Here is a 12,495-nt window from a genome sequence, read left to right as displayed (position 1 = left end):
ACTTGAGAAGTAGGTTATAGAATATGATGTTTGGGAGACCATATGTGGGTGTGAGGGAAACAAAGCTCCAAGACTAGATGAGTTTAATAGGAATTTCTACAAGAAAAAACTACGAGGTGGTTAAAGGCAAATTATGGAGTCCATGGAAAAAATTTTTAATGCGAGTAAATTTGGGCCAAAAGTGAATAAGTTCTTTGGTACGCTAATACTGAAGTTTGGGAACCCTGTTGAGTTAAATGCCTATAGGCCTATTAGCCTATTAGGGAGCTTCTACAAAATTGTAGCAAAAATGCTTGCTAACAGATTGAAGACACTCATTAAAGAAGTAATCAAGAATAATCAATTCAACTTTATCAGAGATCAATAGCTGACAAACTTAGTGTTAGTGGCCAATGAGATTATTGGCCTGCTCAAAAAAGAGAAAAAAAAAAGAGTTATTCTTAAGCTAGATTTCAAGAAAGCATATGATAGCGTTGATTGGTGATTTCTTGATTTTTTCATGATAAAGATAAGATTTCCTAGAAAATGGAGGGAATGGATTAAGGAATGTATCTCGACAATGAAGGTTTCGGTGCTGAAGAACGGGTCTCCATCAAAGAATTTTAGATTACAGAAAGGGCTTAGATAAGGTTGCCTGTTATCACCATTCCTTTTTAATTTGGTGCTAAGTCATTTACCTATTTGATGAGAAAGGAAATTAGGGCTTGTAGGGGAATCTAGGTTAGGAAGAATGGACTTACGGTTTCACATCTACAATATGCAGATGATACTATGATTTTTTTCTATTTGGATTTAGAGAAAGTTAGCAATGTGAAGAGGGTGCTGAGAATTTTTCAAGCAATATCTAATTTAAAGATCAATTTTGCCAAAAGTTGCCTCATGAGGGTTGAATTGGATCATGCTTTAATGGAGGAATGGAGGAATGGGCAATAGTGGTCGACTGTAGATGTGATGGCCTGCCATGTTCATACCTTGGGTTACCACTTGAACTAAATGCAACTCTGGACAAATTTAAAAATCGATGATACAATGATTTGAAAACAAATTGGCAGGTTGCTTAACAAATTCCTCTCCATGGGCGTGATGATCACAATGTTGAGGTCTATTTTTCTAGCCTTCTTAACTTTTTTATGTCCCTTTTTTAGGGTGAATAAAGAAATAAAAAAAATTCAAAGAAGGTTTTGTGGGGGGGGGAGGGATGAGAAGGAAAAAAAAGTCCATTATGTGGGATGGGAAAAGGTTTGTAAACAGAGAAAAGAAAAAGAGATAACGATGGTTAGTTTGGAGACTAAAAATAGGGTAAAGTTGAATAAGTGGTTATGGAGGTTTGGGAAAAAAGAAAATAGCCTTTAGAGGAAGGTTGCGGGAGAAAAAATTGGAAAAGATCCTCATGGCTTCTTGTCTCAAGGTGGCAATAATAGAAAAGTGTCAAATGTTTAGAAAAATATCACCAAACCCTTTTACCCCACTAACCAATTTTTCATGTAAGTAAAGACCAATTTTGGGTATGCTATTGGGAATGAAGAATGTACTAGATTTTAAGATGATGTGTGGGCTAGGGAGGTTACACTTAAGGAGCTGTACCTAAGAATTTATGCTTTGGCCATTAATAAAAAATTGAAGGTGAAAGAATTTGGGGCATGGACAAATTCAAGCTGAGTAGAGTGTGAAGTTAAAAAACAAGTCTTAAGATGGGAAGAGGATTAGTATGAGGTTCTTTAAATCAATTGGGGAGTATTTTACATGCCAAGAACTAAGAGATGAGTTAGTGTGGGAAGGGAATGCTAATAGGGTGTATACAACTAAGTCCTTTTATTAAATGGTAGGGGAGGGTGGGCGTAATGGAGAAAAAAATATGGAAATGGGTTTAGGGGGAATAGCTCCTCACAAAACTGAGGCACTGGTGTGGCAGTTGGTTCATGGGAGCGCTACTGTGAAGATGGAGCTAGTTAAGAGGGGGATGATGAAAGTGGAAGACACCATGTGCCCTATATGCAAGAATGAACTTGAAACAGTGGAACATCTCTTCATTAGGTGTATGGATATTTGGAAATTTTGGACAGATTGGTGTCATCAATAGGGGGTTCAATGGGTCATGCTAAGAAATTTTAAAGAGTTAAATGGTGATATGGAACTAGGAGAATTATGAAAAATGATGTTGGGGAAGTGTTGATAAGGTTCTCTAAGTCCGTCGATGTAGGGGATTCCATTTTGGCAAAGATCAAGCCATTAAGGAAGCTTTTATCCTATTCACAAAATCGTCATAGTCAAATGAGTATAAAATCATGATGGAAAGTGACTCTTGAAATGCGATTAAATGGGCTAACATTACTAAAGAGGCACCATGTAGATTTAGGAAATGGGTCTTACACATCATAACACACAAGAAAAAAGTGAAGGGATAGAGAGTTGATCATAATTTTAGGGAAGGAAATCAAGAAGCTGAATGTTTGGCTAATGAAGGTGTGAACATGGAGATGGAGCTTCTAGAAATTTGCAAGGAAAATTGAGTCTTGGCAACAAAGACTGGAATGATTGAACGTTGGTGGGGCATCTACTAGGATGACAGCTTATGGGGGCCAACAAGTGTGATTCAGTTATGGTGTTGTTGTGTTTGAAATGATTCTAATATGTGTGTAACACCTTAATTTTGGCATGCCTTATACACGATACAAGGTGATAACTCTATGGTATAAAATTATTTGGGTTTAATTTTAATATTAATTTAGCTTAGTTCTTGTAGTAATGCATAGAAATTAATAAGTTTTATTTAAATTAGTTAATTTAGGTGAGTCAATCTAATCTTAGTTAATTTTATATTTAATTTGTACTTAATGTGATTAAGATAGGTTGTTATTGATTTAGTTATACTTTTGTAGGTATATAATGAAGGAAGACTTTTAATGGAAGGAGAGCAATTTCAAGTTACAGACTTTCACTACATATATTTTGGTATTTTGACCATAACTCTCTCTACAGAGCTCTAAATGAAATAATTCTTAAACCATTAGAAAGCTAAGAGAAAAAGACAAAACTTTAATGTTTACCACTTCACCTATTTTGGCTTGGAAGGTGGTCAAAAATCTTGTCTAATTTGGCATATTGTAGCATTCCTAAAGCAATTACCATTTCTGCTATTTTTTTTTCCAATAGCACGATTTTTACTATATAAATGGTCAAGGTCACAACTTTGGAGGAGGTAGGTCGCGGCTTACGTAGTCTGTTGAGGAAATCCTGATTGAAATTGAATTCTTTCTTCACTTAACTTGGTCTAACTTCAAAGCCCTATAAAAATAACCTTTCAAAGAAGAACGAAACACTAGATTGACAGTTGAGAATCAAGCCACAAAGTCATTGAAGCTGAGAAGAATTTGAAGGATTCAAGAAGATTTGGAATATCAAGATTATAATTCTTGAGTTTTATCTTTTTGTTATTCTTTTATTTTTCTTAGTTTGATGTTATTGTTTAAACTTTATTTGATGATGAAGTGTGACTTGATAGGGAACTAATTTATTTATCTAAGATTATGATTGAATGCAATATGTAGCCTGATTTATTTATCTCTCTTTTACTTATGTTTGAAGGATTTAAGTTGTTTATTTTATTTTGTTCTTAATACTTTTGATTACCTGATCACCAATTAGATTGAATTGGAAACTTAAGTTAAACCTTGACGAAGAATATTTAGGTAGACCTTGAATAGAATAGCATATGATCGAATGCACTTAATTGATTAGGTGGTTTGATTTGCATATAGGGTAAATATATACCTATAAGCCATACGTAGTCAAAATTAGAGCACGAACTTAATGAATCTGACTGTAATTTAATTTGCATAGATATATAGAAAATTAATTAGGAGAGATATTCTTATGAGAAACTCAACAAAGACTTGTAAATAATTTAGGACTCTAGGTTAGCAACTTAATCCATTAAGCTAAGTTAAGAGAGAAAAATAATAATCAGACGAAGCATTAAGGGACATCATAATCTTAAGCCTAAAAGTTAATCAAATTTAATAAAATAATTTTTTTAGTTAATTTAGATTAGTTTTAGTCTTTAGTTTGTTTTTCTTTTTAATTTAATATTTAATTGTTTCATTAAAATTAAGGTGTTATAATTTTAGTAGTTAACAATAGGAATTAAAACAATTCTCTGTGGGATCAATACTCTACTTTATCATTATATTATTTGTTAACAATACGTACACTTACGTGAGAAATCAACAACAGGGGTAAGATATTGAAGAGTAAATTTGAACCTCAATGTGTATGCTTGTGGAGTATGTATATGAACTATTATGTGTAGAGAGAATGATCTTGAAATTTGTTGTATATTTGGAGACTTCTTTAATGATATGTGGATATGCTAAGTGTAGAAAGCATGCCTTATGATACTTAGGCAAAAATTTTATGAACACATTTGAGGAATCCAAAGGTTTAATGCGTAGATTGGAGTTTTGATCTTATGTTTGAGTATTTGAGTAAAAGATTTGAGTCATACATGAATGGTTTGAGGTTGTGGAAGAGATTTAAAATGGATTTAGACTTTAAAAGATACAATTTTTACAAATCTGAACCTAAGAAGTCAATCCTAATGAATAGAGGGTCGATCCTATGAAGTAAAAAGTAAGGGAAGTCATGCATTATGGTCCAAGATAGACTATAAGCCCTCCATAATCGATCTTAGAAAGGAAAAATGGAAGAAATGCAAACTTTTTAATCCAAGATCGACTATAGACCTTCCATAGTCAATCTTGTGAAGGAAAATTGGGTGAAACATAAAACTTTCTGATCCAAGATTGACTATAAACCCTCCATAGTCGATCCTAGGCTACCCAATTAGCTTAAAAGGGCTTAAAAGCCCTAAAACCGAAAAATTTCCTCATTTCTCTGCTATTCCTTTGTTCTTTCACCCTTTTTTCTCAATTTCACATCCATCAAAACGTTCAAACTCCAACAACAAATCTTGGATTCTAAGTGTCTAAGGTAAGGATTTTCACTCCCAAAAACTAGGTTTTGATGAATGTTCTCTCTCTCTACCCATTTGACACCCTAATCCACAAATGGATTCTTGGAGCTATTCGGAGTGAATTTGGAGCTAAGAATTGTGCAATCCAACCTCTAAGGTATAGGTTTAGCTCATTATCAAAAGATTTGAGCTTATATGTTAGATATCTAAGGATTTAGTTAATTTTAAAAAAGCTAGGATTTAATTAGTTTTGTGACGTTTTAATGTGTTTAAGGGAAGATTAAGCAATTAGGGCACATTTGTGAGCTAAAAGATGATTTGAGGCTAATGATCGAAGCTTAGCTGAGGAGCACTTCTAAACTTGTCACCATGAGTGGGATTTAATTAAATGCATGTGATGCATCACGCATAATAATATGCGCTACCATGGTACTAAGTGTTGTGTATGCCTAGATGTTTATGCCTAGGTTGAATGATGATATATGTATATATATGTGTGTGTAAACGTATGTTTGCCTAAAGGTATGTGCCTAGGCTAGAGAACAAATATTATTGTATGCCTAGATAAGAATACCTAGGCTAATTAGTTATATGAGATAGAACATATATGTTTGTGGGATTTGTGGTGAGTCACATGGTGGCATTGTGTTGGAATCCCATGGTATGTAGGACCTAAAGCAAGAGGCCTACCCATGGTGTGATATGAATTATAGATTAAGGATTGTACCAAATTATGATGAATGAACTGCCCAATGAGGTATGTGGGCACGATATGTATTGGGTTAATGGCACAGCGATTAAGGTGATGTTAAATATGTGAAGTCGAAAGGCCATGATTGCTTATGGACATGATATATGCATGAATGCCCATGTATTTGTGGTTGATTTGAGGATATGTACAAGGCTATTAACCCATGATCGATTGGATTGAATATGATAAATAACCATGTGGGGTTAAAGGCATAAGGGCTCATAGATTGATTATGTTCCATTTGATGATGCCTTAAATATTTGAAGACACTTAAAATGATACCGAGCTTAGAGATGACTGAAGCTCGTTGAATTTGGAATATGATTTTATGTGGACATATGGAATGTCACATGCACGATGGCCTGATTTGTGGATATGTGTTCTGTTTGAAAAATAAATTCCAAACGTTGATTTGATTTGAAATTGAGTTGAGTTCTACCCTTGTGACTATGTGTGTGCTTGCAAGGATGGTGGTAAGCAAGAACAATAGTGTTAGTCTCGCCTATAATTCTTACCAACAATACTTTGATGCCACTCGTTGAGATTACGTCAGGTGATGCCGTCCATTGGGAGATTGCTCCATACGATGATTTGATACTCCACTCGTTACTTTGGCACGTGTGTGATTTGATGCTCAGCTAATGACTTAGCCCTGAGTGTGATTTGTTCTCCGTCGGTCGACCATTGTGTGTGATTTGATGATATCCAAGGTAAGACCACTCGTTTGATTTCATTTGACTATGATGACATGCATCGAGTATGGCATGATTTGACTTGAAATATGATTATGTGGTGACTAACTGTGAATGATATTTGATGAAAAGCTTTGAGATAAGGAAATTATATGTAAATGAGATTTGATGTTGTGCTCGGTAAGTAAAGTGTGCCAATAGAACGTAGTTTAATGATAACTTCTTTAAGGATAAGTCTTGAATTAATATGATTGGATGTGAGGATATAGAACTTGGGAATTGTGGATATGATACGCTTTTAGATGTGATCTGGCAAGGCTTAATAAAATGAGTTGTGCATATAAGATATTAAGATGATCCTCGCACCTTCGAATTGGAGATGTTTGCATATGAATGTCTTATGGCTAGATATGCCTAAATATAATTTATATGTGAAATAATATGCTATTATAGTATCCTCTCACTAAGTATTAGATGAGTCACCCTTCTGTTATACGATGTGCAAATAAGTGAAGTTACCGGATTACGTGGCTAGTATCGTCGTTTGGACGAACACATATTTGGCATCTGGTAGGTCTCCATTCCAATGTGTCATTCCACTAAGTCTGTATTTCAACCTTTGGATTTGGTTTAGTTTGTAAAGTATACTAGGCACAATATGCAATTTGCATTTGTGTAAGGGTTGTATGATACGAACCTGTTATGACGGTCAATGTTTGGCTTTGTGAGAAATGTATAAAATATTATATACAAATTATGTGCCAAGGGCCGCATTTATATATTTGAGTTTAATTGTTGTATGAATATGTGGAATTGGAAATCCTTGGCTGTTTATGAATGATTTGGAATTCTAAAGCTTGCTCGAGTCTCTTGAGCTTCGCTTGCCAAGCTCGTACGTCAGTCACGAACACCCAAGTTTTGGTCGTGACAATATGGGAGAGTTCTTCAATTCCTATAAATCATTGTCTGGAATTGACTTTTGGATGCCAATTTTGTTTGTGGTTTTATTTTTTGATTTGAGAGATGTACATGGGGTTTTTATGTATGTAGTTGTTTTGAGGTGTTGATAAGAAAGAATATCTTGATCTCAGAGCAACCTTGTTAAAGGGATCTACTTTTGGTTTTGGTGGGGATAATTGTACAAGGTTTGCTCGACACACGGCCTATGTGAGGGTTGTAAATATCATATGATGATAGTTTTTTTATAAAGCTTTTGAATAAATACATATTTATTTTTGAAAAATATAATCAATGATAAATTTCAGATTTTAAATAAAAATTATTAAAAAAATTATTATACATTAAATTTTATACTTATAATAATAAAAAAATAAAAATTAATGAGTGACGGCACACTGCCTTGATAGCAATAATGATGCTAGGAGGCATCATCATTTTTCTTGCAAAATGCATGTTGGAATAATATCAGAGACTGCATGCTCTAGAAATAGAGCCGCTTTCCTCCAAACTTGTCTCAAAATAGTAAGCACTCAGCAACCATTCTCGGAACAGATGATGATGAACACATATAATGTAGACTTGAGAGACATGACATGAGATAAGGATCTAAAGTCAAACCAATGTCGTAGACTGGCTGTCTGTCTGTGTCACAATAGTCTCAAAAGGTCACTCAAGAAAGGAAAGCCCCTGGAGAAATACAGTCCGTCTGCCTCAAATCTCCCAACAACAGACTAGGCTTAGGCATAGCCAACCCCTGGCTACGGGAAAAAGTCTGAGTTTTATGCAGTTGTTGCCCACGACTTGACAATTACAAACCAGATATTGTTACATATTTTACATCAAAAAAGAATACATAAAGATAATAATAAAAAAAGGGTAAAAATTGGCATCTTTGTCATGAATCTGTCTCAAGTCAGTCATTTACAACAGGCCGGGACAGCGACTGTACGGTGGAAAAGAAGGTGCTACAAAAGAGCGCACTTTTAACATTTCTCTCGTTGAGACACAAACATCCTCCAGTGCACTTACAACAGTTTGGCTTTTCTTTTTCTTTTTCTTTTTTTTTTGTTTTTTTCTTCTTTTTTCTCTTTTATATACAGAACTGTAAGGAAAAAGAAAAACAAAAGTACTCATGTCCCACTGAAAGGAGAAAAAAAACAAAGAAAAGAACAGAATAAAAGTTCCTAATGCTGCACAGCAGCTACTGACACGACAACGTTGATGAGGAAATGATGTGTATTACAGGATGATGTAGATGGCTGCAGAGATCAGTTTTCCACTATCTCAGGCCCAGTGTATGGTGCTCCAACAACAGCCAAGTCCTCAGGTTCCTCCCTCTCTTGAAGCCATGCATACTTATCCTTCTCCTCTTCAGCTACTGTTACTCCATCAACTGAGTCAAATTTTTCAAGCATTTCACGGTGAGCATTACTTCAATCACCATGAGAAAAGCATGGGAGACATTGGTTATCAAGAAGCAATATGGTACCTGACAACTTTGTGAAGGGGTAGTCAAAGTAGTACGTGCAGTGCCGTCCCTCAGGATCAGAGTACGGAGGGCCTAGAACATCCAGCACCGCACATGCTGTCACAGCTGTGAAGCAATGCATGTTCCCTCCATCAGCTGGATAAAGTATGGAGGCGCTGCAAGGAGCAGTGAAGTCAGAGTCAACCTTGACCTTAGCCAACCGGACTTCACGATGTTGCACTGCTGTGACAAAAAACATAGTGTCAGTGCAGTTTCTTTCCACGTAAATCAAGGATAATGCTTCTGTAATGCCTGTTTAATTTTTTTCCACAACGAATCTCTTCAAGGATTTCCTAGTGGGGCTTCCAACCATAGCTATAAAAAAATAAAGCATTCAAAACAAAGCAAGCATCTTCATATACTGCATTCTAACCATATAACTCGATCCAGGATCAAATTTTAAGCAAATACAGCATCTCTAGTGGACTATCATGTCCAACAAAAGAATTGCACAACCTAAGGTTGCAAATGCAAATTTTACTACTAAGGATATTTGCTCCTTTATTTCTTCACCCCTCCCTTGCCCTCTTTTTCTTAATTTTTTCTTAGGCGTCCTGCCACTCGTCCTGTATCCACAAACTTAAATTCGAAATTGGAAGTCAATTCATCAGGCAATATTGGAAATTGACTTCCTTTTCTTATTTATTGAAGAAGTGGAAGTTTGCTGGCCTTTCACATGAGAAAACCAAGTGAAAGCAAAAAGGGAGGTATGGAGTGATGCAAATCAGTGCTCAACAAATGGAGCCTTTTGAGGCCTGTCCAGAACGTGGCTCTTAATTAATGACCAGAGCCTTCCAAAGTAACCATGATCAAGAATTTGGCCTTAACATGACCAATCTGTTTTCTTTTGATTTTTACCACTGAAACCCCAATCATGGAGTTTATCCTTTTCTTTTCTCCAGCCCCACCTCAGACCTCCTCCTCCATCTTTCTTTTTTTATTTTCTAGACCAAGCACCTACATATCTTTTGCGGTATCTCAAGACCCACCATTTACATGGCTGGAAAGAGAATGAATTTGAACACAACTACTTAGAAGCAATAGAAAAAACATTTGACCTTACAAAAAACACTTACTTTGTGAAGGAGCCACAACAGCTGATGCATTGCTAGGCACATCAACCACCCAATCATATGATTTGATGTGCATAGTCCCAAAGAGAAGCTTACTGAAAACAGTCATTCCAGGGTGATTGTGAAGTGGAAGGACACCAGATGGCGGCAAGCAAAAGATGCCCATCTGCAATAAACGAAAATTTTCACAAACCCCAACTAAGACACACTACATGAAGTCAACAAATTTCGGCTTACGTTTCCTAAAGATCACAAAAGCATTTCAATAAAGATGGATGTACCGAAAACTTTTCACATTCATGGATGTGCTGGTATGTTATTGGCGGAGCTCGCCGAGTTACTGGCAGACTAAAAAATGGCATTTGTGGAGTAAGACCAACATCGGCTGGTTGGATTTGATCTACACAAACGAAGCGACAGTAGTCAGTGTCATACAAGTAGCATCTATATGGTTCATGTAATTGTTGTTCTTTGGCTCTATCTCCATTAGTTACACCTTTGCACTCTTTAGATAACAAACAAAAAACTGCATCTTTTCTATGAACGTTTTTACTTAAAATAGAAGATAACAGTCAATGAAAGCCAAATAACTTTATTTGAATTATAGTGGCAATTGATTATTAGTGAAAACAACCACATTGACTGTCTACAGAAGAACAAAACGCAGAAACATGATGGGAGAGTTGGCATCAGACATAACTAACGTGCATCAAAATTAGAGCAACCCAAATGGCTATGTACAAAATGAATGCTCCTACTTATTCGAAGAAAAGAAAACGCTCCCTTCTACTTTTTCCAGTTACACACCATAAAGAAATATTAGACATAGGATACAGATACAAGATATCTTTCCTTTGACATCTGAAACACATAATACCAAAATGAAACATTATTTATTGAAATACTTTAACAGACAACTAACATAAAGTACACAAAAAATGCATGTACGAAAGCCTTAACGGATATCAATGAACCATATGCAATAAGAACGACATGAATAAAATAACAATGCACGCACCCCAAAACACAAATATTCAAAAGCAGTAAAACAAGAGTAATGGTACACTTCCCAACATTTTTTTTTTACCGTCTTATCTTCTCAAATAATGTGACATCAGTAACTACTAGTTTATGGTATCACATTCCTCATGATCTTCATACCCTAACAAATGCATAGGTAAATGAGTGGTAAGCCAATGACTACATGCCACTAGATGACTCGTTCAAAAAGAAAATTAGCACAAAATATGAATACATATTGAAAGACAGGCATTTTCCTAAAATAAAAAAAAAAGCATGAAAGATGGTAACGTATTTGATTATTTTCATCAAATGTTAAAAGGATACAGCATTATCAAAAGACAAAAACATTCACAAAGAATGCTGAACCAAATTCACAAATTTCATATAGCTTGATCAAACAACTAGCTAACCAAAAACACTAAAATTCAATCAAAATTGACACATAGAACCCATTCCAAATCAATTAAAAGTTAACATGATTAACAACTTTTGGTATCAATTAACTACATTTAGACACTAAAATCAAACTATCCTATGAAGCAATAAAACTACAATCAAAACATACCCAAAACAGCTCTTAGCTGTTCAATTTTATCCGGAGTAGGGACAATTCCAGTCCCAGCTAAAGCAAAAACGTCCTTGCAAGTATCGAAAAGCCTTTGAACCGGCGACACCACGACTGCAGCCGGCATCGTCGTCTTCTTAGGCCGCCGACGGATCTTCTTTCTACTGCTATCTGAAGTAGTAGTAGTACTCCTGTTCTTATTCGTATTGGAAACTTTATTTGTATCTTCTGTATTTGTTTTGGTTTCCTTAGCCAATTCGCTAAAATCTTTCCCTTTTATATCAGCCAAAGTTGCTCTCCCCATTCAGCCTTCAGATTTTCCCTTTGAATTATGAATCAACTCTATCAGGGGCATAGACAAAAGAGCTAAATTTCGATATGGGTATTTCTGAGGAGTTTTAAAAATTGAAAAATTAAAATCTGGGTTTCAAAGAGAGAGTGAAACAAATCAAGAAATGGGGAAGAACAAGGAAAAACAGAGAAAAACAGGGGAAACAGGGGAGGAAAAAAGTGTAAAAAATATATATGTTTATTCTCCTTTTGTAATTCAAGATGTGATTTTTGTACAAGTAGAGGGAGAGTAAGACAGAGATGTGAATGTTGGCATCCCTGTTGGTGAAGAAAAAGAAGAGGAAATGAAGGGGTATAAAAGGGAGGGGACAAGAAGGAGGAGGAAGGAAATGTTAGGGTTAAGGTGAAAGGGAAAGAGTGAACAGTTGGTTTTTGAGGGAGAGCGTGAAAACCAGGGGCCATAGTCTTGGATACTGCTTCCCCTGCAAAATCTATGGGCTATTCAAACAGCGGATTTTGTATCCAACTTTTCTCTCTTCTCCCTTCTCTCTCTAACTATTTCCCCCACCTTAACTTCTCCTATATTTGCCCTTGCATTTTTGAGCTTTTTACAACATCACCCTTGCACCCCAACTCTTGA

The 12,495-nt window shown here is 35.6% G+C and overlaps 1 protein-coding gene across 2 annotated transcripts; it reads right to left on the bottom strand.

Moving 5' to 3' along the window:
- Positions 1–8,326: 8,326 nt before the first annotated feature.
- Positions 8,327–12,175, bottom strand: LOC18601461 (2-aminoethanethiol dioxygenase, putative (DUF1637)). 2 transcript variants are annotated; one of them, XM_007032403.3, is made up of 5 exons: positions 11,565–12,175; positions 10,258–10,376; positions 9,980–10,142; positions 8,865–9,086; positions 8,327–8,768 (listed from the first exon to the last, which is right to left on the bottom strand). In XM_007032403.3, exons 1-5 carry the CDS (start codon positions 11,866–11,868, stop codon positions 8,644–8,646), a joined length of 933 nt encoding a protein of 310 aa, XP_007032465.2. In that variant the 5' UTR covers positions 11,869–12,175; the 3' UTR covers positions 8,327–8,643. The 2 variants fall into 2 exon arrangements, with proteins under 2 accessions (XP_007032465.2, XP_007032466.2); XM_007032404.3 differs by having other exon boundaries at positions 8,865–9,083.
- Positions 12,176–12,495: the final 320 nt, after the last annotated feature.

This window comes from Theobroma cacao, chromosome 4, assembly GCF_053813885.1.
Source record: "Theobroma cacao isolate CCN51 chromosome 4, ASM5381388v1, whole genome shotgun sequence".
Lineage (NCBI taxonomy): Eukaryota > Viridiplantae > Streptophyta > Magnoliopsida > Malvales > Malvaceae > Theobroma > Theobroma cacao.
The sequence above is the reverse complement of the archived record's forward strand: the minus strand, read 5'-3'. Positions and strand labels throughout refer to the sequence as shown.

What these genes read in the sequence shown, in the direction of transcription:
- LOC18601461 (XM_007032403.3), bottom strand. Translation starts at nt 11,868, where the DNA reads ATGGGGAGAGCAACTTTGGCTGATATAAAAGGGAAAGATTTTAGCGAA. An exon ending in ACAGCTAAGAGCTGTTTTGG is followed by an intron (nt 10,377 to 11,564) that starts GTATGTTTTGAT and finishes TCGTTTGTGTAG; the next exon opens with ATCAAATCCAACCAGCCGAT. An exon ending in CCCCTTCACAAAGTTGTCAG is followed by an intron (nt 8,769 to 8,864) that starts GTACCATATTGC and finishes AATTTGACTCAG; the next exon opens with TTGATGGAGTAACAGTAGCT.